Genomic DNA, 27,664 nt, shown 5'->3' on the forward strand with positions numbered 1-27,664 from the left:
TGTAAATTTATTAAAAGAGCAGAGTAGAGTAATGCTCTAGTGTCCCAGGGGCACCTTGTTTCCACCATGAGGAAGGCAAATCCTCTCTCCATAAAAAAAAAAACAAAAATTTTGACATGGTTCATGAGAGGTCCTGACTCTGGACTTCAGATGCAGGACATTTTAAATTTTCAACAGTAACTTCACAGCATATGTCATTTATATTAAGTGTGGAATGGGACACCGGTGAATGGAACAGCAGTGTCAAAAAGGTATCTTACTAGCAGGTGGGAGATCACCATGGGTACCCCTGCTGTGTCCACACTGAGTATCTTGTGAATGCCATCTGCATGTGTCATAGTTATTCTTACCTCCCACTACTTCATCAAGACTGGTGCTGGCATCTGGTGTCACTGCCATGTCAGTGCTGAGTCACAACACCACGACAATCCTCGAAGCTGCTGCAAACACTGTTTATTCTGACTTAGTCATTTTAAATACAGATAATCAATTTTTCAGTGAGCTGATGCTATCCCGGTGTATTTCCACACACGGGCTGTTCACCAGATGCTGAGATCTTGTTGTCACTGATCAGAGCTGGAGATGACACTCTACTCACGCTGCCTGGGTAGCCCTAACCATAAAGGCACTATAAAATGCGCAAGCTTGGGTTTTAAAAGTCGAATTCTATAAGCCGAGAGGAAATAAATCAGCTCTTGTGGGTGACATGAGCTCGATGGTGCACAAGCATGAATCATTTTGTAGCCTTTTCAAAATCCCAAAAGAAAATCACTTTTTTCAGTGTAAAACATCATCTCACGGCCTGCCCTGATCTTGTACTCAGCTTTTCTTGTCTGCGTAGAGATGCATTTCACTCAGTGGTGGCAGATAACTGTCAAACCCACGTAATGCAGCACCTTCATCTTCACCACTGTGACCTCATCCTTTAAAATGCTTCACTCCAGGCCGCAATGAGTGAAGTCCTACTTAAAAAAAAAAAAAAAAAAGTTAGAAAAAGTAAAATCCTAACCGGTGGATAGAGAGACTCAATGCACGTTTCATTTTCTTTTCTTAGTTCAGTTGTTCAGTCACTTGGCCCCGAGCTGCATAGCACATTCACAACAATCGGTAAGTCCCAGCCCCCCAGCCGCCCAAATAGGAGCGCCTAAAAATAAGTAGCATGCCACAACTGTTGCGCTGCCTCATGTCTGACCAATCACTGCCCCATCTTCCCCGTAAACCGACTCCCGTTATCCGCATGGATTAGCAAATAGACTATGATCACAGACGCTGAGTGACGTGGCCTAGGGGTCCTTTATAAACCCATCTCTCTCCTCACTCGACTTTCAAATTAAACAGAGTGAACTCTGACAGTGCTGTTCCAGCTCACCTGCCACGAAACTTGAAAAAGCGACATTCTTCCCTGGGGCCATATTAAAAGGGACGACTTATCAGGAGGGTGCCAATTAAAAAGAAAAAAAAAACAAAAACAAGACGACCAGCTGCCTTACACATTGTAATTCGGATCATTTAATCCATCACTGACAAAAGTGGCTTCTTCGCAAGTACATCCGAAAAATCTCTAAGCTGCTTTTTAAAAACTCATCCAAGTTTGAACTTTCCTCCGCGAGAGCGCGCTTCCCATCGACCCGCTAAAGTTTTCTGCGCTGCCGAGCGCACAATTCAACACACAAGTGTCACCGAGGTATAAAAGCGGACGCGGAAAAAGCTGTCATGATGAGCACCAACTACGGCGACGACCAGCTGCCTCCACAGTACTACCAGGCCACTGACTTTGGGGAAGAGGAGGACGACGAGATGCCAGCCACGGAGAAGGACTTGGCCGAGGATGCGCCGTGGAAGAAGATCCAGCAGAACACCTTCACCAGGTGGTGCAACGAGCACCTCAAGTGCGTTAACAAGACCGTCACCGACCTGCAGAAGGATTTTAGTGATGGGCTGAAGCTCATTTCGCTCTTGGAAGTTTTGAGCCAGAAGAAAATGTACAGAAAGCACCACACCAGACCCAACTTCCGTCAGATGAAACTGGAAAATGTTTCTGTGGCACTAGAGTTCCTGGACAGAGAGCATATCAAACTGGTCTCAATAGGTAAGCCACTCTTGGACTTTAATGGTTGTTTGGAAAGTCGAAAAAAAATTGAAAAATACTATCCTAAAACCTTAACATGCCACGATAAAGATACATTTACTGTTGCCTAGACCCTAAAAAATGCAGATGGACCATGGTATTAGCAGTCTCTTTTGATATGTTATCAGGTCAGGTGTCACAAACCAAAGACATGGCTTTCACAGGCCCCTTGAAAGCAGTGTTGAGCCGAGGTCAACAGCTCACTGGAAAATTATTGTGGAGTTACCACTGAGGTCATTAATGTGTGCCAGGGCCAAAACCTAGAGCCTCCACAGTATTGCTTTTGCTTACTCACACTGCAGCAGTGTGGTAAATTATGGGCTAGAAATTCAATAGGACTGTGCTAATGAGAATGACACACTTTATACATGTGGACTGCAGCTACACACATTCCTGAAAACACACAGACATGGACGCACAGTTGCCTGGTCAGGGGTCAGAAAGAACTCACTGGGGCTCTCCACTGATAGCCAATTCCTGTCCAGAGCCATCAGCAACGTCTGTGAGGTGAGGATTAACTCTGGTGGGATTTTAGGATCAGACAGTGGTATAGAAAGTTAAAGGTACAATAAATTGCTGTGGATTTGTGGATATTTTTTTGTCACCTCGACAGGGTCATAATAGAAGGACTTCACTCCAGCAGAGTGAATAAAGCACCACCTCTTAAAGATATTTAATAAATAGGGGGTGGGGGGTGGTAGGTTTATATGAAAAGATGAAATATGGCTCAACTGTACAACTGTAGACAGCCCCCACATTTTATAAATGAGAGTATTTATTGCATTTTTGTGCTTTGGTGTCTAATGAACCTTGCCACACACTTGAGTGAAATTCCTGGCATCGCTGAGGCTTTGGCTGTGTGTCCAAATGGGCAAGCACCATGTGTGTGTGTGATGACACTGGGGGGAAACACTCATCTCTCAAATCTCAGGGGTCCTGTTCATCACAGGAGCGAATAGGCTGCAATCACAGGCATTACCTCGAAGTGTGGCAGAGTGCATGTCCTGGATATTGTGTCTAGGGCTTAATATGGTGGTGTGTCTGGCACAGTTGTCGCAGCTGTACAGACACACTTTAGGCCAGACTGCTTTGACAGAAACAGGGTGTGATAATAAAAGTCCTGGTATTTTACTTCCTAGCACCCTCTCCCCACATGCAGCGCTAGTGGGTTATTGCGGCCGTCTTGAGATAACGTCTCAGCCTCATTACAGTGACCCAGAGACACAAAAAAAATCTATAGCAAAAAAAAAAATCACCCCTGGCTTAGTTGCACATGTGTCACCGTGTGTAACTAGATACCATTTGATTGCTGTCTCTTTGACCACACTGTTGCCCTTAGAGTCGGACACAGCGGGATCAAACCCACACTGTGCCACATTGTGCCACCTGCCTGTGCCAGTCAAACGGTGACACATCAAACACTGCCTTCTGACAGGGGCTGCAGATCTGTGAAAAGTTAGAGTCTCAATAAAACACTCTTGTGATAAACAACTGGCATCAAAGGCCCTTCGTTATTAAAGCCTTAGTGAATTAAGTGGGGCGTATAAAATAAGATTAGTTGATTACACATTAAAGTCTACCACTCGTCAGAGGTTATTTGGCTTTAACGGCTGAAGTTCTAAATTAGAGTGGATGTTATCGAGGTTATTTGACAAACTTTTCCATCAAGAACCTCGGGAAATGAGCTGCATGCTAACTGTCAATGAATCTAATCTCCATCTATTTGATTTATCGCACCCTCACGCAACAAGTTTAGGAGGTAATTGAAATCCAAGTGGTATTTATGCAGCGAGGGATCTGTTTCCACATATCCTCAGCTGTCACTATCTTCAGACTACCATTGTGACTGGATGACAGATTGTCAGGGGTCCTCAGCCAGACAGCTGTCTGAGAGAAAGGGACTAGGGGGAGGGGGGGGGGGCAGCGAAGAGCATTAGATTCTTGTCTTCTCAGCAGTCAGTCATCATTGTTTATATTTTTACCCAGAATAGCCTGGTCAACTCTGCAGAATGACAGGGGAGGACCATTTGATAGATTACACTTATGCTTACATCTCAGTATCCTAAAATCTATCTACTAGTGGACCTTACAAATCTTATCAGAATGGCCCATAGGCAGTCACTGTAATCATGAAAACAGAGATCTAAAGTTCATTGTGTTCCTTTTTTTAAGTTTAAAATCCTTATAAACCTTATGTTGTTACTATTGTCCAACTACAGATAGCAAAGCCATTGTGGATGGGAATCTAAAGCTGATCCTGGGTCTTATCTGGACTCTCATCCTCCACTACTCTATCTCCATGCCCATGTGGGATGACGAGGACGACGAGGAGGTCAAAAAGCTGACCCCCAAACAGCGCTTGTTGGGCTGGATACAAAACAAGGTGCCTCAGCTGCCCATCAACAATTTCAACCGTGACTGGCGGGATGGTAAAGCCCTGGGAGCTCTGGTTGACAACTGTGCACCTGGTAAGAAGTTTGTAGTGGCATCAGCTGACTCTACAGGTCAGATTGTGTAAGCGCTGAGTCAGAATATGCACAGTGCCTGTTGACAGGCTCTTTGTGCATGGCAGTTTTTCTTAGTTGAGTTTGCGGTCAGGCATGTGCTTATTCGAAACAGTATCGCTTTCTCAGGAGACTTTGTCTCCTCATTTAGAAATCGGGACTCGGTATGTCTTACTCAGATTCAGACGTCAGCCAGTGTAATCTGTCTCTGGAGAGCAGGTAGTGTCAGTGGGTTGCAGAGACGTTGCTGATGACCGGAGGATGTCCCTGCCAGCTGTCCCATAGTGACTGAAGCCTTCAACCTCACTGTATCAGGCCCTGAGGCCCAGGCCCAGCTTTAGTGTTTATAGCCTTGCTGCTACACAACACCCCCAAATTTGGGCACCATTCCTCCTCTTCTGTCAAGGGGGATGCTTGGCCCTGCATCAAAATGCAGAATAATCTGTCACAGGGAGGTGCCTAAGCCACAGATCCAAGGACCACAAGGCCGCAATATGAATCTCTGCCAGTTAAGGCTTCTGTGTCCAGCAACGAACACCAGAGTCCTCTCCTAACTGTGCTTCACAGAGCGAAAGGTGGAGGAGTAGCAAGAGGAGTGCACAACACCATGTTTAACTGTGTTTACATGAGCCATCGATCTGGGGAGACGCATCTTTCAAACACTGTGCTGCAACACTGACCATACAAGGTTCTGTCAGCTAAATACAGCAGGGTAGATGATGAGACTAGCTCTGTTCTGGAACACAAAAACACAGAGGCTCTGCTTTTAATTCACATACAAATGTACAAAGCAGGTTCATTAGCCAGACCATGAACAAAGCAGCATCCTGTTTAACATGCAGAGAGCTACACTTTCTGTTATATTTGATGACTGTCCACTTTTCATACAACTAAAGCATAAATGTATTTTTCTCCTTTGGTGTTAAAGCGGCCGTTATGGCATGACTTAAAAGCATCGACCGTAATGTGGTGGCAGGCCCACCCTGGTATCTCCCAAATGATATTTTTACAAAGGTTTATTTTGCAGTATGCACAAAAAAAAAAAAAAAAAAAAAAAGACTTCCTTGCAGACATATGTTAATACAATAGTTCTTTGTCTATACTAATTGGATAATGGTATTCTGTGGTGTGCCTGCATGGGTCTTTTGAGTGAGTGGCTACTCCATTGCCAACACTAATCCAATTTAGGCATTAGCAGAACAGAGGAGACTAGCTTCAGCCACAGTGAAAATGTCGCTGCGTCTGTCAAAGCTGTTTCTTTTGAACTGTCCAGAGAGCTTGTAGGGCAAAAGTGTGGGTAAGGTCAGTCACTCTTGTAGTTAGAGGTGTTGGATAGATAGTAGTGACAACCCAAACGGCCCTATTATAGCAACTGCAGTTTAACACCACCTACTTTAGTCATTCCAGAGCTAATTGCCCTTTTGCATCCTGTTAGGTTTGTGTCCGGATTGGGCAGACTGGGACCCAAACAAGCCTGTGCAGAATGCCAGAGAAGCCATGCAACAGGCCGACGATTGGTTGGGCGTGCCTCAGGTAAGATGCAGGAGAGACATCAGTAACAAACTGCCTTTTAGTGGACTCTAGCTCGGCTGGGTGGGGCTGATCTCATAAAACAATGCAACATGAAAAGCAAAGAGTGTTTCTTCTGTTTTCTGATTGGCAATTTAGTTACACTCATGGGATATGCGTTCAGAGAGAACAAATCAACTACAGGCAGATTAAACCGAAGCCTAATTTGCAAATGCAAACACATCTCACTGCATACACATGTAAGGCAACACTGAAGTGGAAAAAAAAAAAAACAAACAAACAAAAAAGAAAACAGTACTATAAAGAGACCAGCATTTTTCCAGGGAGATTATGCTGGAGGTTGCCATGAAATATTTATTACCCAGCTCAGTTCTAATATTTCCATTTAGTTTATTGTAGCTCTTAGTAAGTGAGTGTGTAGGAGTATCATTTTGTGAATTTGTGGAGGTGTGAGATTTCTTAACACCTTCCGAGCCAGCCTCTGAAACAGAGGTGTAAATATGCCTGCGTTCATCAGAATAACAATGTGAAGTGTGTGATATTTTCAGCCCCGTCTGTAAGACCGAGTCTCCGTATTGAAATGTGCACCATGCACGTTGTTTACTTGTTTGTCTCAGACACAGGGTTAGTTACTCTCCATGAGGCTTAGCATTGGTGAGATAGCCAGGGGCTGTATGTCATGGTGCTGCAGGGATGGGGGCTGGATTCCATTGTGGTGTTGTTAAGGAGATGTGGGAGAGGTCTGGCTCAGAATAAATCCTCCCCTTGCTGGCTTATTGAGGGCAACAATCCTTAACCCTGCTGTCCTGAGGTTAAATATAACCAGTGTGGTGCAGGGCTTTGTGCCAGCGTGTGATAGACAGGCAAACAAGTGCTAGAAGGGGGAGAGGAGTCAGGGGTGGAGGGAATAAATAAGTTTTAATCCTTGTTAAATCCTGCTGCACTATGCTTAATAAGGCAAATTTGTAGAAAGCGTAACCCAGACCCTTGTTGCAAAAGACAGCATTGTTAATTAAAGCATAAATAAAGCTGTGCTCTCTTTTTATGGTCACAGCTGTCATCACGGTTGTTGCTTAAAAGCTAAACTCTATCCTCCATAATTGAAAACAGTTTTTCAATGAACACCCAAATTTTCCCACATAAAAGGTCAGCCAGTTTGTGTGATTAACTGCTTTAATGCTGGCTGAATTTCTGCGCTGCAGGTGATTGCCCCTGAGGAAATTGTCGACCCAGATGTGGATGAGCACTCAGTGATGACCTACCTGTCTCAGTTCCCCAAGGCAAAACTGAAGCCCGGGGCTCCTCTCAAGCCCAGACAGCTTTTCCCAAACAAGGTCAAAGCTTATGGACCAGGTGGGTATCCCAACATGAATTCCTGCACAGTTCCCAACAGTTCATACAAGCACTATGGAGTGAATAATGAATGTTCACCTCCTCAGTCTTGAATATCAAAACAGTGATGCTAGGTGCTGTTACTGCATAGCTAATTTAGCAATAATACAAGCATCTCCCCTTGGGGAAACCTTTTAATACTTTTTTGGTGGTGCATCACTTTGTTGCATATTTCTACGGATGTTGTATTGCCCTAAGCTTTTTTTGGGGAAGAAAATCATATTCTGTCTAATTGCGTAAGACAATTTCTACTCTGTACTGTCACTGCATTTGTCTTCCTTGCACAGGAATGCAAACTCAGTGCTGTATATTAATTGGATAATAGTAATGTAGGGGAGCCTATTTTTTGCTCAGACCTTTCTGAGAAGAAAAAAAAAAACATAGCCCATGTCTCCACATTTATATTACAGGTATTGAGCCTCATGGCAACAAAGTACTACAACCAGCTGTGTTTACTGTGGAAACTCTGGAAGCTGGGAGCGGTGAAGTCCTGGTCTACGTGGAGGATCCAGAGGGGCACAAAGAGGAGGCAAGCCATACATGATATTTGAGGGCTATTATCATACAGTACATCCTGTAAGCTAATACTTGGTTCACGCTGCATTATGTCAGCCGAATAATGACCTGATCCAGGTGACATTGTACCATTGGTTTTGAACAAAAAAAATGGGTGTTGTGCATGACAATTGTCACATCTCATCATAATGCACAAAAACAAAAGCTCCATCCCAGTAGAAAAACTTGCATGGGGAAATATTTTAGTCTTCTGTGACAGTTCTGCCACTTCTGTGAGCTGGGCCAGTAATAAGACAAGCACTCTGCTAACCATTGAGAGTTGTTTTTTTTTTCTTTTTTTTTCTTTTACCACTTGGCTGTTTACAACTGTAAACATGGCAAAGCAAATAGGAACAATGTTCTTGGTGTAGCTAGGTGAAACTGTTAAATGGAGTAACACAAGACAGCCAGTATTATACACATATACATGAACATTCAGGAAATCACTAGCAAGCACTTCATTCCTGTGACTTTACCTAATTGCAGCAGGCAAATAAACATGATTAATCAGGATGAAGTGTCAAATCTGTCATGTCTCTCAATTCTGAAAAGGCAAGATTTTGTAACTCTGTAGTTGCCTAATCTGACCATAGACTGTAGCCACAGTAACATCACCCATATTGTGACACTGCAGACAGAGCAGTCATTAGAAGGAGTGCTGGTTGAATGCAGTCCTGCATTGGCTTCCCTTTTCAGACATGGAAGACATGGCCACCTTTTATACACAGTCTATAAATATGACATTGCGACCATTGCAACAGGCAAAAGATTTGCAAAGTGTGGCATCTTATTTTTGATTAATTGTCTTTTACTTTGACTTACTTTGTCTTCAGGCTAAAGTAAAACCCAACAATGACAAAAAAAGAACCTACACTGTCACCTATGTTCCTAAAGTTGAGGGAGTCCACAGGGTGAGAACCAATATTTATTATCCATATTACCTATGCACATCAGTCATTCATGTATAACCTGACCACTGCATTAAATGTGTCTTCAATTTGTCACCTTCAATTAGGTGATAGTGTTGTTTGCAGGTCAGGACATTGACAAGAGCCCATACACAGTGAATGTGGCTAAAGCTATGGGGGACCCAAGCAAAGTCCAGGCCAGGGGACCAGGTCTGGAGCTTACAGGCAATGTGGCCAACAAACCGACATACTTTGACATCTACACAGCTGGTAAGTCTAAAAAAGACATCCACCACTTGCTGACATTAAGACATACAGAAAACAAAAGTTGCTCGGAGTTCGCCTCAATGATTTTCTGGCACATTTAGGTGCTGGTAATGGTGACGTCAGCGTGGTCATCGTCGATCCTCAAGGCAAAAAGGACACAGTGGAGCTCGTCCTGGAAAACAAGGGAGACAGTGTTTTCCGTTGCACATATCGTCCTGTTCTGGAGGGGCCTCACAAGATTCATGTACTCTTTGCAGGCCAGGAGATTCCCAAGAGCCCTTTTACTGTCAACATCGCAGAGGGTGAGCTATCTGTCTGTGTTGTAAATTAGTGTCAGACAAATCTGATTTCTTACTGTGCTGTAAGTGTCGGGGTGATCAATCCATCACAATCTACACTCAACTTTATTTTTCCTGGAAACAGCCACCCTGTAAAGGCCATAATCCTTCCTATCTGTCATTTCTAGCTCCAACTGTTGCTCCTCCCAAGGGAGCACCACTGTCGATAGCTCCTCAGTCAGTGCGCGCCCCTCCTGGAGAGAAGGGTGGGATGGGGGCTCCTCCCCCAAAACCTGGCCGTCCAAGTTAGTATTGTCTTATAGGAGGAGCTTGTTTCCCTTGCCTAGCCAGATCGACCCACTGCAATCCCATATGCCAGGCCCTGCAGATGCCAACTGCGCTTTCTCTGAGTTTTTGGTGCCGTGGCTTTATGCCATGCTTGGTCGCCTGCTCTAGCGTCTTGTGTCCTGAAGCTTGGTGGTTTAGACATGTTCAGAGAGAGAGTCGAGATGCAGTGTTGTACACATAGTTTACAGTTTTCCCAGTTAGACGTTCAGTCACTTCCTGCATTTCTGCATTCTTCTGTTAAATATCTTTGCTTGTGCTGTGGACATGTTTGTTTTTAGCACGTCCAAATTTGCCTCAGCCAATATTCCATTTAAAGCCTGCCCTCAACATTTCAGAGTGACCGACTGAAATGTTGCTGGATGCTTATTGATGCCCTATAATGTGTCAATACCTTATGCACAGTCCGCACTTTGTGAAATTTGTGCTGCAAAAAAAGCATCATTCTCATTTGCAGGTTCTGTCTGTCAACATTTATGGAATCCCACTTCAATTGGAATTTGCTACTAACATTGCTGCTGTCAGCTGTTGGCTACTCTCTGCATTTCGTGCTACTTAAAATTTTTCTCACACTTGTTGTTATTCCTTTTAGCCATAAACCCAAATGCTTGCAGAGCTACTGGCAGAGGGCTTCAGCCTACAGGTGTGAGAGTAAAGGAGGTTGCAGACTTCAAAGTTTTCACCAAGGGAGCTGGCAGCGGCACACTGAACGTCTCAGTCAAAGGACCAAGTGAGTCAGACAGCTCTCTTCTCTGCATCACTCCTCACTCCTCCTCATACATTTTTAGAATCATTTCCTTTGTTTGGGTTCTTTGTCTGCATTCACATATGCATATAATACAGCACTAAACAACATGCATACAATGTGTCTGAACTGATAAGAATCCATACTGATATTATTATTCCCTCTCAGCTGGAGCAGAGGAGCAAGTGAAAGTACACGATGCAGGGAATGGTGTGTATGAGTGTGAATATTACCCCCTTAAGCCTGGTAAATACACAGTCAGCATCACCTGGGGAGGCCAGCCCATCCCACGCAGGTAGGGGCCTATTGTTGCCTTCAGCTATTCATTAACAATGCACAGTCACATTTATGCCAGGTAATATTGTGTATTCTTCCCATTTATTGTGTGCCGCAGCCCTTTCGAAGTGCAGGTGGGTGCGGAGGCAGGTTTTCAGAAGGTGAGGGCCTGGGGTCCAGGTCTGAAGACTGGCATGGTGGGAAAATCTGCTGACTTTGTGGTAGAGGCCATTGGCACTGAAGTTGGAACTCTGGGTAAGATGTGTGCAGGTTATGCACGCTCTTGTGAAAGAAAAGTAAGATTATTCTTCCATGCTTTCAAATCTGAACTTTATATGTGTGAATTCTTAATTTTTCTCAGGCTTCTCAATCGAAGGCCCATCACAAGCTAAAATTGAGTGTGACGATAAGGGTGATGGCTCCTGCGATGTTCGTTATTGGCCCACTGAGCCCGGTGACTATGCTGTTCATGTAATTTGTGATGATGAAGACATCAAGGACAGTCCCTTCATGGCTCACATTCTGCCCGCAGCCAATGATGTTTTCCCTGAAAAGGTAATTCTGACTAACTGACTGACTGGAAAAGTACAAAATAGGTTGCCACGATCTTCTGTTTCAATTGTATTCCAAATAATATATTTCAAGGTGAAAGCCTATGGTCCAGGCCTGCAGCCGACTGGTGTCATTGTGAACAAACCAACCGAATTCACCATTGATGCCCGGATGGCTGGGAAGGGTCAACTCAAGATCTATGCGCAGGTATGGACTGCACCAGTTTGTGGAATTGTTATTTTGTATGAATAGGAATGCATCATTTATATTCATGTGGGTGCACACACCAGACCTGACAAGAGTTTTTATCCACTAAGGATGCTGAAGGCTCCACCATAAACATCAAGATCACTGACAGGGGAGATGGCACATTTCACTGTGTATACACTCCTGTCAAGCCCATTAAACACACCATCATCGTCACCTGGGGTGAGGTCAATGTGCCCAACAGTCCCTTTAGGGTAAGAGACACGGAGATGTACGCACACATATGCACAAACTACTTTATACCGCTCTTGAAATTAAGTCAATTTAATATGATGATACTTTGCCAAATATAGACAAAATAAGAGGACTGCAGTAGTTGTACTTCAATCAATTGCATCTGATTCAAGTACACTGCGAATTCATTAGGTGCTGGTTGGAGAGGGTTCTCATCCAGACAGAGTCAAGGTCTATGGGCCTGGAGTAGAGAAGACGGGGCTCAAGGCTAATGAGCCAACGTACTTCACTGTGGACTGCAGTGAGGCTGGACAAGGTGAGCCTGAACAAGGAGATGATGTGGGTGGTTACAAAAACACTCCCAAGTTTAGCTGACCCTAAGGAAACCAGCGCTGCACCATGCGAATGCTAAAAAAAAAAAAAAAAGTAAATCGCAGAAAGAGCAGAATAAGAAAATCTGTGAAGCTGAATTTATTTGAAATGGATAACAATATTTTTATAAATAAAGCTGGAGGAGTTGAGTGACTGCTTCAATATATTCACATACTCAAACTTTTGAATAACCTTCGTGAACCGTGCTCATTGTTATGCACCATTAGGGGACATCAGCATTGGAATAAAATGTGCCCCAGGGGTGGTTGGGCCTGCCGAGGCTGACATCGACTTTGACATTATCAAGAATGACAATGACACCTTCACTGTCAAGTATACTCCACCCAGTCCAGGCCGATATACCATCATGGTGCTGTTTGCAGATCAGGTAAAAATGCACTGAGGCGAATGGGTTGATTTACATCATTCATAAAATTATCTATATTTTTTGTTTTAATTACTTGTGCATCGTCTGCCTCAGGAAATTCCAATCAGTCCATTCAAAGTGAAAGTGGATCCTTCCCATGATGCTGGAAAGGTGAGAGCAGAGGGTCCTGGACTCAACAAGACAGGTGAGATTCTTTGACATCTAAATGTAAATGCATTTACATTCACAACAGCACCCACTACAGTGCTTTAATGTTGGAGGCATGATAAAAATTATTGGTATGATTTGATTGGCAATGACAAGCTGCACATGTGTTTCAGGTGTGGAGGTGGGTACTCCAACCCACTTCAACATCTACACGAAGGGAGCTGGGAAGGCCAAGCCTGAGGTGCATTTTGCTGCATCAGGCCCAGGAGAGGCAGTTCGTGACTTTGAGATCATTGATAATCACGATTACTCCTACACTGTCAAGTACACGGCTCTTAAACAGGTACAGTGGACCTCTGCTTGATGTCCAGTTACATTAGAAAGGGATTATTCACAATAATGCCACGCATTAATAAATATTCATTCTTCTTCTGGTGGTTTTTTAGGGCAACATGGCAATATCTGTGACTCATGGAGGAGATCCTATTCCCAAGAGCCCATTCCACATCACAGTGGCCCCAGCTATGGATATTGGAAAGGTGAAAGTGGAGGGATTAGATACCAGTAAGTTATAAACTCATCACTCACCTAGACCTGCTAAGTGCCATAATTGCATATTTTATATTAATTTGCTGTGATCTTTCTTGTAGAAGTGGAGGTTGGAAAGGATCAGGAGTTCACAGTTAACACGAAGGGCGCTGGTGGGCAGGGCAACGTAGGTGTGAAGATGACCTCACCCTCTGGCCGACCAATCCCATGCAAGCTGGAATCAGACAAAGCCAAAGGCACTCATGGTGTGAAGTATATTCCCCCAGAGGAGGGGCAGTACAAGGTTGATGTCAGCTATGATGGGAACCCTGTGATGGGAAGCCCCTTTGGGGTTGAAGCAGTAATGCCTGCTGATCCTTCAAAGGTAAAAGACCATGAAAGCTGTATATATTTTTGCACTATGTATGAAGACATCTTTTCATACCATGTCTTGAAAACTAACTTGACTGTTGCATCACAGGTGCGAGCATTTGGCCCAGGTCTAAAGGGAGGAATTGTGGGTAAACCAGCTCCATTCACTATTGACACAAAGGGCGCTGGTGCAGGTGGGCTGGGCCTGACAGTGGAAGGTCCCTGCGAAGCAAAAATTGAGTGCCAAGACAATGGTGATGGCACATGCTCAGTAGCCTACCTGCCCACTGAGCCTGGTGAGTATGCCATCAACATTCTGTTTGCAGAGCAGCACATCCCAGGCTCTCCCTTCAAAGCTGCTGTTCGCCCAGCCTTTGACCCCAGCAAGGTGACCGCTAGTGGGCCAGGTTTGGAGAGAGCTAAGGCAGGTGAACCAGCGACCTTTACTGTGGACTGTACCAGAGCAGGCGACGGTGAGCTCACTATCGAGATTGTGTCAGAGACTGGGGTCAAGGCAGAAGTACACATTCAGAAAACTGCAGAAGGGACCTTCTCTGTTACATACATCCCACCCTTCCACGGCACACACACCATCACCATCAAGTATGGCGGCCACATGATTCCCCACTTTCCAAAGGTCCTGCAGGTTGAGCCCTCTGTGGACACGACGGGTGTACATGTCTACGGGCCTGGAGTGGAGCCCAGAGGTACACATGACAGAATAACCTAGTCTGAAAATAAGTGCATTACATTACATTTTTAGTAATAAATGATGGTTTGCTGAGCAAATAATACCAGATAATTCTGATCCTTTAGACATAAAGGTTGGAGTAAATGGAACATCTGTTTTATTGATTGCTACCACTTTAATACATACACAGAATTTATAAACTGCTCAGAAATAAGCATTGGTAAAGATATCTAATATCTTAGCATTGATTGATGTTAGGGTTCAGCAACAAATCAGCTGAAGGGCACTTTTCTTTTTTTTAGGGGTCCTCAGAGAAGTCACAACCCATTTCATTGTGGATGCCCGCGCCCTCAACAAAGTGGGAGGAAGTCATGTGAAAGTTCACATTATCAACCCCTCTGGCACCAATACGGACACCTACATTACTGACAAGGGAGATGGCACCTACAGAGTGGAGTATACAGCATTCGAGGACGGTAGGAGCAGTTTTTACATTAGAATGGTACAATAACTAAGAACTGTGCTGAAAAACTATAACATTTCCAAATCGAACCTAATGCAGACAGATGGAGGACTTTACATGGACAGGGTATATGAAAGAGTTCATACAGACAGAAAAATCACTAACAGGTGCTTGTGTTGGGCGCCATTTGGGAATAAAGCTAGAGAGTGGGAAAAGAGAGAGCAAGTGAGAGAGGGGTATAAATACAGAATGATGCAGTGGTGCAATGATGTGAGGGGCAGAGAGCAGGGAAGCAGAGAGTCAGACAGGCTCTGTTTTATAAATAGTGCGCTCAGAAGCCCTTAACCAGGTATGTATGTGTGCTGAAGGCTGCCTGCACACAGCAGTACAGCAGGGGAATGACAGGGGATATTAATAGAGACCTATAACACAAAGCAAAGATATCACAGAGCACTTCTCCAACCACCAGACATGCTCTAATATCACAGCAGTGTGGCTGGGAATCTGGTGTATAGGCCTACTGAGAGAGCTCTGTCAGAAAAATGTTGTAACAGAATAATGAATAGGGAACAGATGTAACGCCTTGTACGTTCACCAGAGCGTCTGCGCTCTTGATAGTGTCTTTTATAAATAAACAGATGTTTATCTCCCTAAAAGGGAATATGCCTGGCCCATAATTAAAAACAAGAAGCAATAACAAAAAAATTCCTTGCTTTGAGAACAAGCAGACACAGAGGTATGGCATCAGACCTTCAGCTGATGTATCTGTTTGCATGTAGGCGTGCATCTGATTGAAGTGCTATATGATGATGCGCCAGTGCCTAAGAGCCCCTTCAGAGTGTCTGTAGTGGAGGGATGTGATCCAACCCGGGTCCGTGCCTATGGACCAGGTTTGGAGGGAGGAATTACCAACATACCTAACTGTTTCACTGTGGAGACCAGGTACTGTCGAACCACATATAAGACAGAATTCTGTAAGGGGTTAATTCCAGTATTTGCATATCCTTTAAGATGGATTTCTCTGTCACAGGGGTGCGGGTACAGGAGGCTTGGGTCTAACCATCGAAGGAGCCTCAGAGGCAAAAATATCTTGCAAGGACAATAAAGATGGCAGCTGCAGTGTGGAGTATGTCCCCTTCACTCCTGGAGACTACGATGTAAATATTAACTATGGAGGTCACCCGATCCCTGGCAGTCCATTTCGTGTGCCAGTAAAAGATCCTGTGGATCCCAGCAAAGTAAAGTGCTCAGGTCCAGGTCTGGGCACTGGAGTGAGAGCTCATGTGCCTCAGACTTTCACTGTAGATTCCACCAAGGCTGGTCAGGCCCCACTGGATGTCAAACTCTATGGCCCAACAGGTGAAAAATGTGCTCTATGAGTAAGAAATCCTAGAAACATTGCAATAAGTGAGTGACAATTCTCATTAATTATGTGGTATGTGTTTTTTTCTAGGTACTGTGGAGCCTGTTGGTGTGAAGAATAACGGTGACGGAACCCACACAGTTCACTACACTCCAGCCCAGGATGGCCCCTACACTGTAGCAGTCAAATATGCTGACCAGGAAGTCCCACACAGGTAGACTATGAGTTCAGGCACTATGTTTAAAACTCTGTCTATCTGGATTTAGATGTTAATGTGTCCCATTCCTGCCTTTTGTCACACTGAATTTGTAATTATATTTGCTACTGGCTTCTCCAACAGTCCATTCAAGGTAATGTCTCAGCCTGGGCATGATGCCAGTAAGGTGCGTGCCAGTGGTCCTGGTCTAGATACCAAAGGTGTGTCCGCAAGCCTGCCTGTTGAGTTCACCATTGACGCTCGTGATGCTGGAGAGGGACTGCTCACTGTGCAGATTCTGGTGGGGTTTCTTACCATTTATTCAGTATTTTCTAAACTATAAGTCACTAACTCAAATAACTAGAAATGTTTGGTCACAGGACCCAGAAGGCAAGCCAAAGAATGCAACCATCCAGGATAACAGGGATGGCACATACACTGTCTCCTATGTGCCTGACTCTACTGGCCCCTACACTATCACCATTAAATATGGAGGAGATGAGATTCCTTACTCCCCGTACCGCATACAGTCTCTGCCCACAGGAGATGCCAGCAAATGTCGTCTCACAGGTAATAAAACTACTGCGTATTCATAATACTGCTGATAAATAAAAATGTTAGCACCGATTGTGGTATAAATGCTCATGTTTTTTTTTTAAACTATCACTCTTTTTATCTCCACAGTTTCAATTGGAGGACACGGCGTGTGTGAGTATCCAAGGCTTTGTTTCTGTATCTGCACTACACTGCTGGAGGATTTTACAGGAATCAGTGCAGCACATTTTACCTCTTATCCTCCTTTCCTCTCTGTCCTTAACAGCAAGTCTGCAGAAGCTGCAGACCTCTGAGGATACAGTTATAACAGTGGATGCCAAGGCTGCCGGGAAAGGCAAAGTGACCTGTAAGGTTCTGACCCCACAGGGGATGGAGCTGGACATGGATGTGGTGGAGAACCACGATGGCACCTTTGACATTTACTACACAGCACCTGAACCTGGGAAATATGTAATTACCATCCGCTTTGGGGGACAGAACATCCCTAAAAGCCCGTTCCAAGTGATGGTGAGTAAAGGAGTATTCAATAGCTGCCACAGTTCTATGCTGTGTGCTCTTGAACTGACATTCAGTTGTATAAAACCAACATTTGCTTTTTTCTTCGTACTGACAGGCCACAAACGAGCCAGTCGTTCCCAGGGATACTGTGGATCCTCTCTTCCGTCCCATTAACTTTCTCGTCCCCTTCACACCACAGCAAGGCGAAATCACAGGTGTGACAAACACCCCTCACACACAAAAAAACAAACCCAGCACACACACCCCCACAAAATAGCTTATTTTATATGTTACTGACATTTAACCATTTTACCTCTACAGGTGAAGTGCGGATGCCTTCTGGCAAGACTGCTCGCCCGCACATCACTGACAACAAGGATGGCACCATCACTATCAAGTACCAGCCCACGGAGAAAGGCCTGCATGAAATGGACATCAAATATGATGGAAACCACATACCAGGTCAGCAGCACACCATGTGTTGGATGGATGGATGGGAATTTAGTGTTATTTATTAATTTTGCTCTAAATGTTAGAATAGAAAATGCAGTAGAAATCCCTTGTTTTTTTTTTTTTTTCGTCTAATTAATGGTTGCTAATGATTGTCCCCTCTTTAGGAAGCCCTCTGCAGTTCTACGTGGATGCAGTGAACAGTGGAGTGGTTACTGCTTATGGCCCCGGTCTGAGTTATGGCATGGTCAACAAGGCTGCCACTTTCACAGTGGTCACAAAGAACGCAGGAGAAGGTAGGAGAACAGAGGCCTATTTTCTAGTTTTTTTATGAGTTTAAAAAACCAAACTGTTGTCAGCACCAGACAACTGAAAAGACAAAAAACAAAACAAACTGGAACTTTTGTGTCTTCCTTTCAGGTGGTCTATCACTAGCAGTAGAGGGTCCCTCCAAGGCCGAGATCACCTGCAAAGACAACAAAGATGGCACCTGCACTGTGTCCTACCTCCCCACAGCACCTGGAGACTACAATATCATTGTCAAGTTTGACAACAAGCACATTCCTGGCAGTCCCTTTACTGCTAAGATCACTGGTAAGGACGTACCAATATGTGTCCCATATACAGACTTTTTATATACAGTATGTAATATATATATATATATATATATATATATATATATATATATATATATATATATATATATATATATATATATAGGATATTTAAGCTGTACAAATCATCTCTTTTTTTATCAAGGGGATCACGCCATAACCAGAACATCCCAGCTGAATGTTGGCACAGCGGCCGATGTGTCCCTGAAGATCGCAGAAACTGATCTGAGCTCTCTGACTGCCAGTATCAGAGCCCCATCTGGCAATGAAGAGCCGTGCCTACTTAAGAGACTTCCCAACAGACACCTCGGTGAGATATTCATTTTCCTGATACATAAAGACTAAGAAGAGTAGAACACTGATAAGATTCATCTATAGATTTAGATTTCATTTTCCAGGTTCTTCACATTGAATTTCTTTCCTTGCTTCTTTTTTTTTATGCCCACAGGCATTTCTTTCACTCCTAAGGAGGTTGGCGAACATGAAGTGAGCGTTAGGAAACATGGCATGCATGTGGCCAACAGTCCTTTCAAAATCATGGTTGGCCAGTCAGAGATCGGTGAGGCCAGCAGAGTGAAGGCTTTCGGTAAAGGCCTGGTGGAGGCACACACATTTGAAATGGCTGAATTTTTTGTGGATACTAGGAATGCAGGTAAGCTTTTTAAGTGGTGCTCGACACCTTTATGTCAATTGTGTTTTTTTTTAATGCAAATAATAAAAAACAATACATTTTTTGCCTAGGTTATGGAGGTCTAGCACTGTCAATCGAGGGTCCGAGCAAAGTGGATATCAACTGTGAAGATGTAGAGGATGGGACTTGCAGGGTGACGTACTGCCCAACAGAGCCTGGAAGTTACATTGTTAACATCAAGTTTGCAGAAAAGCACATCCCAGGTGGGAATCTTTTACTTTGGAAAAAAAAGAGAGAACATTTTGCTTTAAGAATAATAAATACAAAAAAAAACTAAATTCTTAAAACAAATTAAATCTGTATGTGTATGTGTTCTTTTCAGGAAGTCCTTTCACAGTGAAGGTGACCGGAGAGGGAAGGATCAAGGAGAGTATTACTAGGAAGAGACAGGCCTCATCTATTGCATCAGTGGGAAGCACATGTGGTCTTAACCTTAAGATTCCAGGTGAGTACAGAAGCCAGTCAGAAACGGTTAGAGAGCAGCAGGGAACAATTTTAAATAAGTGAAGCTGCTGTATTCTTACGTTTATATTCTCACTGCTTCTTCCTTTCAATAGGAAACTGGTTCCAGATGGTTTCGGCTCAGGAGAGGCTAACGAGGACATTCACTCGCAGCAGCCACACCTACACCCGCACTGAACGCACAGAGATCAGTAAAACCCGAGGTGGGGAGACCAAGAGAGAAGTACGAGTGGAGGAGAGCACCCAGGTGGGAGGAAGAGGAAGCCCATTCAGAGATGTTTTTGGAGATTTTCTAGGTAGAGAGAGTCTCAGCAGCTTCGCTGGCATCACTGCCAGACCTGAGGGTGAGCCTAACTCTGAATCCAGCTTTAGCCATCTGCTAAATTATAGATATTAGTGTATATCTATTATGCATCCTGGAGAAATATTTCAGTTGTACCTGAGCTGCCTTTTTGCTCTGCCTCACCAGTTGAGAGCGGTTCCCAGGCCATGACAGCTCAGGTGACCAGCCCCAGTGGGAAAACAGTGGATGCCGACATTGTGGACGGAGGGAGCAGCACCTACAGTGTGCGCTTCATCCCTCAAGAAATTGGACCGCACACTGTCAACGTCAAGTACAGAGGCCAACACGTCCCCGGTAGCCCCTTCCAGTTCACTGTGGGTCCCATGGGGGAGGGTGGAGCACACAAGGTCCGTGCAGGAGGTCCTGGGCTGGAGAGAGGTGTTGCTGGAGCACCTTGTAAGTTGCCTATTTGTAAATAGTCAAGTTGTTATAATGGGAGCAATTGTGCTTTTTTTCAAATACTATTCAAGACATGATTTTAAATCATTTCTGACTTGTTTATCCTTAAGATTAACCTTCTCCTATCTGGCTTTGCTTTACCACCTTTAGCTGAATTTAGTATCTGGACCAGAGAGGCAGGTGCTGGTGGCCTGTCCATTGCTGTAGAGGGGCCCAGCAAGGCAGAAATCTCATTTGAGGACAGAAAAGATGGTTCCTGCGGTGTCTCCTATATAGTGAAAGAACCAGGTAGAACTTCTGTGACGCACTGTGCTGCAGTATTTTCCTCATGCATGTTTTAGCAGTGTATGCGTAAGTGTGTTTGTTTCTGAGCTGCTAAGCTTTTCAGTAATTCTTGGGAGCCTCCTCCACTTCATTTGATGGTGGAAGTAAATAACCTGTCTGCTTCCCCAGGTGACTATGAGGTGTCAATCAAGTTCAACAACGAGCACATCCCTGACAGCCCCTTCATCGTTCCGATTGCTACACTGTCAGATGAGGCCCGCAGGCTCACTGTCACAAGCCTTCAGGTTAGCGCGCGCGCGTGTGCACACACACATGTGCACACACACACACACACACACACACACACACACAGCTGTCAATAGTCATATTAATTATTTGCCTCAGCAGCTATCACAGACAAAATAGATACGCAATCACAAAATATCAAGGTAGAATAGCAGCTGGCATGTGACATAATGTATGATTGGTTGCAGATCTTTCTAAAAGCACTTTGCCCTTGAAGTGTAATTGAATGCCAGTGCTGGAGCAGTACCCGTGAATATAATACTGTGATTCTGGCCAGTGATGAAGGGCTGGATTAACTGTCCCTCTCTAATGTGGGGCATCACAAGCTGTGCTATGTGAGCACTCAGTTACTCTGTGTGATTGTGTTTCTGTCTGAGTGAAAGCAAGAAAGTAAATTGTGAGCAGAAGATAAAGATCCCTCTGACAGCTCACAATATTGGTGTCAGCGCCAGACAGATGTGGTTTTATTTGCTTTCATAGTCTCTGTAACAGCTGCCAACAATGCTAAAACCACATATTTTTAGTTAACTGAAATGCCACATGAGAGCACTTTTCTAGCACTAGAAGCCAGGTAAAGTGCAATAGCAACATTTAAAATGTCACGCTATCTCTGCCTGCTAGGACCTCTTGTCCATTTGTGGGGCAAAAACACTAAACGCCTCGCTGTAATCTTTGACCTTTTCTGCCTCGCGCACGCAAATGCTCAATTTATTCTCGCTCAGGCATGATGAGTCACACACACACTATGTCCCTAAAGGTGTGGGCGCACGCACACACACAAACACACACGCATATTTTGATCCTATTATTACCTGTCTTTTGCAGGAGAAAGACTTGAAGGTGAACCAAGAAGCATCTTTCATGGTGCAGCGCAATGGAGCCCGAGGTGTTGTTGATGCCAAAGTCCACACCCCTTCTGGCTCATCTGAGGAATGCTATGTCACTGAGCTTGACAGCGGTAGGCACCACCCTCAGTTTTTAGTATAAAGTAGACTACAGAACAGATAGCTAACTCAGGTTGTTTGGTTTAGAAGCATCATCTGTGAGCAAAGATCAAAGATCTGAAATGTCTCCTCTTTTGTTTTTAGACAAGAGTGCAATCCGCTTCATTCCACGAGAGAATGGAGTTCACTCCATAGATGTCAAGTTCAATGGATGCCACATTCCTGGAAGCCCATTCAATGTGCGAGTGGGAGATCCAGGGCTTATTGGAGACCCGGGCATGGTGACTGCACATGGCTCTGGATTGCAGGGAGGAACCACAGGTGGATTTCATTGCCGTCCTCCATCATGCTCTTGTTATTTTTAATATTCTTGCACAGTATTACGTGGAACAAATGAGAAGTCCTACAACCATCTCTGTCTATCTTCTCACAGGTGTAGCCTCAGAGTTTGTAGTCAAAACCTGCAACGCAGGCTCTGGCACTCTATCAGTCAACATCGATGGACCATCCAAGGTCAAGATGGACTGTCGGGAGTGTCCTGAAGGCTATAAGCTCACCTACACACCGATGGCACCTGGCAACTATCTGATCACCATCAAATATGGCGGGCCACAGCACATAGTGGGCAGTCCTTTTAAAGCTAAAATCACAGGTGTGCTTGACAGTGTATATTTGTACAATAGGTCTTGATTGATAAATACATGTATCTCTGAAAACTGTGGAAGTTATGAAAATGTCATGTCTTCCTCCACGTGTGTGTTGCTCAGTGTTCATCTCAGATAAAAGCTGCCTTCCTCTTACACTGCAGCAATATATTCCTGTCACTGTGATGTATAAAATTCCTTCTTTTTTATTAGTGTTACATAAAATTGCTTTCAGGATTGAAAACAACTCCCAGGAGTCCCTGAAAGTTCACTTTATTTGAAAGTGGTATAAAGGCTTTTCGAGTTTGGGGCTTTGCACTTTTCTGTTGAGGGAAACTCTCCCTATAAGCAGCAGCTTTTCCTCCCTCATATCTTTGTCAATACCGAGCATGTTATGTAATGTCTGGATTAAGCCGTGATGACTAGAGATAACCTTTTCCTCTCTCCCTTTCTCTGTCTCTTTCTCTCTCCCGCAGGGCCGAGGCTGTCAGGGGGACACAGCCTCCATGAGAGCTCGTCTGTCTTGGTCGAAACGGTTACCAAAACATCCAAAGTGGGTGGTGCTTACAGCTCCGCCTCTTCCACCACCTCAACCAAAATGACGTCAGATGCCAGCAAGGTGCTTTGCCGTGGAACAGGATTGTCTAAGGCTTTGGTCGGACAGAAAAACAATTTTACTGTTGACTGCAGCAAAGCAGGTGAGATGATAAAGATGACTACAGTAAATCATGATTTACAACACTGGTTTGCAGATACAGACACCAAAGTCAAGTTGCATTAATTGATTCAAACTATAAACATATGTTAAGCCATAATATATTTTTGTGGCAAATGTGTTGCTGCTAATTACAAATCCAGCATACACTGAGTAAAGCAGCATCTATTTTCGGTTGTGTTACAGGCACCTCATTATTGCAAGTCAAGTTCTTTCTCTTAGGGTTGTGTTTTGGCATATTTTGATACTGGGGTTAGACTCTGCTATACTGTGATGCACTGGGATACGGAAAAGCAAGGAAATATATTGCAGTTTTTAATCTAATTAAGGAAAACTGTCATACTACCAAGAACTCACCATCATATGTGTAAAATCTCAGTAATCTCAGTTTTGTATGCTGTCAAAACAGTGGGATCTGCATTTACATATTTCACAGTATAAAAGTATTCAATAAAAACAGTATATATATATAGTTATTAAGACTTGATTACAGTGTCATAAAAATGATAATCAAAGGTCTCTCTATTTTTTTTTAATCCTCACTTGGTTTTGCTTCCACCAGCTCCTCGGGGATGTTTGGTTAATACCATGACAGTATAAATATCTGATAATAATAAATGGCTCACTTTGTTCACCAGATAGCTGCAAACCTAGCGTAGTTTTTTAATATTTAATGCACACAAGACACATAAAGTCTGATTGACAGTTTTCTTTAGCAACTGCTCTCCTGGAAACAAGAAAAAAAAAATCAAGGTGTGCTGCAAAATCAAGACAAGACAATGGTGGCACAGAGGTTGTGATGAACTGCAGAAGCGAGCCATAATTCTGTTATTTTGTAACTTTAAGAAACCATTATGCATATTCTTTAAACCTGCATAACCATAAACAGCTGTGCAACTTTTGTGGACCACTATTATTAAATTCCCCCTCTTGCCACTCCATCCAGGTACCAACATGCTGATGGTGGGTGTGCATGGACCCCATGCTCCCTGCGAGGAGGTCTACGTCAAGCACATGGGCAACAAGCTCTATAATGTCACCTATACCGTGAAGGACAAGGGCTCTTACACCGTCATCGTTAAATGGGGCGACGATAACGTCCCAGGAAGCCCTTACAAAGTGGCTGCACCATAAACCCCCCCTGCAAAAAAACTGCACAAAGACCCCATCCCTCCACGCTTTTCTCCTCATGTGCATGCATCATTCAGACTCCCCAATACTTCTTTTCCTGTTTGCTCTTCAGTGGATTGCAGTCTACTCAACATGCAAGAAAACCTGCAAGGACATTTGCTTACAGAATTACTGACGGCAGTTGTGCCAAATTTTGTATTAACTCCAGAAAATGTGTACACTCACAGGTATGCATCCAGATTCAGAGGGGTGTATAGGCAACACTGTGGTTTAGAAGTCTTTAAGTGACCCCACCCCCCATTTTGTTTTAAACAAATGGCACAACCAAGCACACACATTTTAAGAGATGCTAGAGTAATAGTGTTAGCGTGTGATACAGTATGGTTTTGTATGATTTAAGAATGAAAAAAATTGACTTTTTTTTGTTATATTAACCTATTTTTGGTAAGTCTTTGCAGACCTAATAAAGATTTAATTGCTAACTTTCCAGACGAAAATGATTCAATTTATTTAATTTCACGCCATGCTGGCAGATGCTTGCGAGTTGTGCATGAGGCATTTCTTACATTTTACATTTCCATAGTTTCATCATGCAGCTATTTTCTGACCACTGCTGGTTCTTCTGTCTGAGCAGCTGTCAGGATTTTTCTTCTCTTCTCGCAGCAGCTCTCAGCTGAGTATCTGGGTTTTTGATTTTGAGAGCTACAAACTTTCTTCCTGGCAAACTTCAGAATGTGCTGCCAACATCCAATATTGACTCTCCTAAAGGTTATCATTTACATTTAATTCAATATCATGGTGTATAGTAGTGCTGCATCAAATAAATAATGAAGGATTTTCCTCTAGTCCTCTTATTTACATCCTGTACTTGTCCAGATGCAATCACAAGATGGCAGCATAGTCAAGCTCACATCTGTAGCTACATCTCCAGAAAATACACCATAACGCAATCTCCATTGTTCCCAGTAAGGATTAACTACACCATCCTCAAAACAAGAAAGCCTGCAGAGCAGTGAAAGCTGGGGAAACAGCTTCTGTTGTGTGTGTAATTAATCCTGTTGGATCAGAGATGGAACACAAGTGGTTTCTGTTGTTTCATCCTCATGGTGGGGACCCTGCTGAGGCACAAATCAACCAGAAAGAAGGGAGGTCTACCCTTTTGCTTGTGTATGTGTTCCTGCGCATATGTGTGTGTAATCATTCGTGTCTTCTCCATGACTTGTGTGTACATTTTCTCTGTCCGTTGTGTGGTTTGCGGGCCCCAGTGCCATAGTGAGTCAGCCAATCAGCCTCCACACGGTGACACAGTTCACCTGAACCAATACCATTCTTCACAGAGAGGAGCCTATAATTAGGTGCTAATTTTCTCCAGTTCCACTGTGACATGATACTGGGGGCCATGGTGAGGCATGACAGACCGTGCGGGTGCATCTGATGAACAGTGGCGAGAGCTCGACTCAAGACCATCTGGCCAAGTCGCTGGCGCTGCCCGCTGCTGTCTGTGCTGACGTTGGGACCAGGGCAGGGCCCACCCACGTCAGTCTGTCCTCCCCATACTGCTCCTCCGGACCGGGACCCAGGCGTCTGTCCACCACAACATGTTTATCTCGAGTGGCTGCCAAGTGAATCAGGGAAGATACAGCTCCTCCCCATGCAGAGAGCAGCGATCAAGCAAGCGGAGAGAAAGGGGGGGGGGGGGGGGGTACAGGAATGGGGGGGGGGGGGGGAGCGGAGAGGGCAAAGAGAGGGGAAGATAGTGTGGGAGGAAGAGGCTGAGAAAGATGGATTAGAGGAAGAGAATGGGATTAAAAGAATCCAGATGGAAGAAAGGAAGACAGGCCCACATACACACACAAAAAACCACAGAAGCAGACAAACAAAAGTACATTAAAGACAGCCTAAAAACAGACTGCAGATGAATCAATCACTTTCCCAGTTAATTTAGAACGTGCTAATGCAGTGCATAACTTTACCTTCAAAGCCATCATTAGTGTAGGACTTAGTGAAATGGGAGATGAGTTTTTTTCTGCATGGAGATGCTTCTCTCTTTCTCTCTCTCTCTCTCTCTCTCTCTCTCTCTCTCTCTCTCACACACACACACACACACACACACACACACACACTCAAAAGTCTGGATTATTTTAAAAGTAAAATTGTGTAAAGGCATGCCCCCAAAAGCTTTTGAAGATGGTGCTCTCAGGGCAAAAAACTCATTCTCTAGTGTGCCCCTATCATGCTGACTCCTGTTCTCTTCTCTCTTTCCATCTACTCAGATCCAGCCTTTCACTCCCTCACTTTTTTCCTTCTTCCTTCCCTCTCTCCCCCGAGTTTAATTTCTCCTCCCCCAAAGTCCTATCAATCTAAGCTTCTGCAGTTTATTTCTCATCTTCCTCTTCTGTCACCATGAGCCTTGTCCCCAGGCCTGCTTCTTCTTTTACCTTTGACCTCTATCTGTCAATTCCGCCTGTCTCCTCAACTCAGATAGAAATCCCAGAAGATTGGGTCACAAGACATTGACATCTCTTGAAGCAAAAAAAAAAAAAGGAAACCGACAAACAAACAGCTAAACGAATGTTTGCACAAACAAATGGCTGCCCGGCTGGGTTAATGAATGAACATGTAGAGAGAGGGATTGTTGTAGGAATGCATCCATTCAATTTCCATCCAAGCCTGAAGGCTTTGCTACATAATTGCTTCATGCATAGTTGATACACTGCATAATCAACCAAATATGCTAGATTTTCTCTGTGTTTGTGTAGATCTTGACTTTGAAGGCCACTGGAAAGTTAGGATTTGGAGTTCCTGAAATGGAAAGGCGCATTTATATTTGAGTGCTCATCTTTCTCCTTTAGAATGAACAGGTACTCACGGGACCAGTGAAAGGTATGTGTTTTATTCATATAGATGAAATATTCATTTGCCTGTTGTTGCTCTGCTTTTTGTCTGTCTCTCTCACACGTATCCTGATTAAAAATCAGATGGACTATGGCCGCAAATTGGTTCACTTCGTGTAGGGGTGTAAAAACAATGCAAATGGATGGAAGGAGTTCCCACTGGGCGTCAGCAGATTGTGTTCATGCAGCATGCAAATGCATGAGGCATGAAGCTGGTCCAACCCCTCAAACCAGTTGCTGAATAGCTGCTGCACTATAGAGAGGGATGGATTTCTGTTGATGGAAGCCTCCAACGAGAGATGCATACCAAAGA

The 27,664-nt window shown here is 44.1% G+C and overlaps 1 protein-coding gene across 2 annotated transcripts; it reads left to right on the plus strand.

The window, feature by feature from the left end:
- Positions 1-1,454: 1,454 nt before the first annotated feature.
- LOC115781613 (filamin-C-like) lies at positions 1,455-25,037 on the plus strand. Of its 2 annotated transcripts, XM_030731365.1 has the most exons (47): positions 1,455-2,089; positions 4,348-4,596; positions 6,068-6,165; positions 7,365-7,515; positions 7,965-8,083; positions 8,943-9,020; positions 9,125-9,287; positions 9,386-9,586; positions 9,751-9,867; positions 10,500-10,637; positions 10,821-10,947; positions 11,047-11,183; positions 11,290-11,483; positions 11,574-11,687; positions 11,798-11,941; positions 12,114-12,237; positions 12,521-12,681; positions 12,775-12,865; positions 13,002-13,171; positions 13,275-13,392; positions 13,479-13,741; positions 13,838-14,435; positions 14,722-14,895; positions 15,662-15,824; positions 15,913-16,241; positions 16,336-16,459; positions 16,586-16,742; positions 16,822-17,011; positions 17,126-17,149; positions 17,262-17,503; positions 17,610-17,709; positions 17,816-17,956; positions 18,112-18,240; positions 18,365-18,538; positions 18,704-18,868; positions 19,007-19,210; positions 19,300-19,452; positions 19,572-19,694; positions 19,807-20,055; positions 20,181-20,450; positions 20,604-20,741; positions 20,907-21,022; positions 21,849-21,981; positions 22,112-22,288; positions 22,401-22,619; positions 23,088-23,309; positions 24,273-25,037. In XM_030731365.1, the coding sequence occupies exons 1-47, from the start codon at positions 1,714-1,716 to the stop codon at positions 24,458-24,460; spliced, it is 8,235 nt and encodes a 2,744-aa protein (XP_030587225.1). In that variant the 5' UTR covers positions 1,455-1,713; the 3' UTR covers positions 24,461-25,037. The 2 variants fall into 2 exon arrangements, with proteins under 2 accessions (XP_030587225.1, XP_030587226.1); XM_030731366.1 differs by lacking the exon at positions 9,751-9,867 and having other exon boundaries at positions 24,273-25,036.
- The last annotated feature ends 2,627 nt before the right edge of the window (positions 25,038-27,664 follow it).

This window comes from Archocentrus centrarchus, chromosome 6 (assembly GCF_007364275.1).
Source record: "Archocentrus centrarchus isolate MPI-CPG fArcCen1 chromosome 6, fArcCen1, whole genome shotgun sequence".
Taxonomy (NCBI): domain Eukaryota; kingdom Metazoa; phylum Chordata; class Actinopteri; order Cichliformes; family Cichlidae; genus Archocentrus; species Archocentrus centrarchus.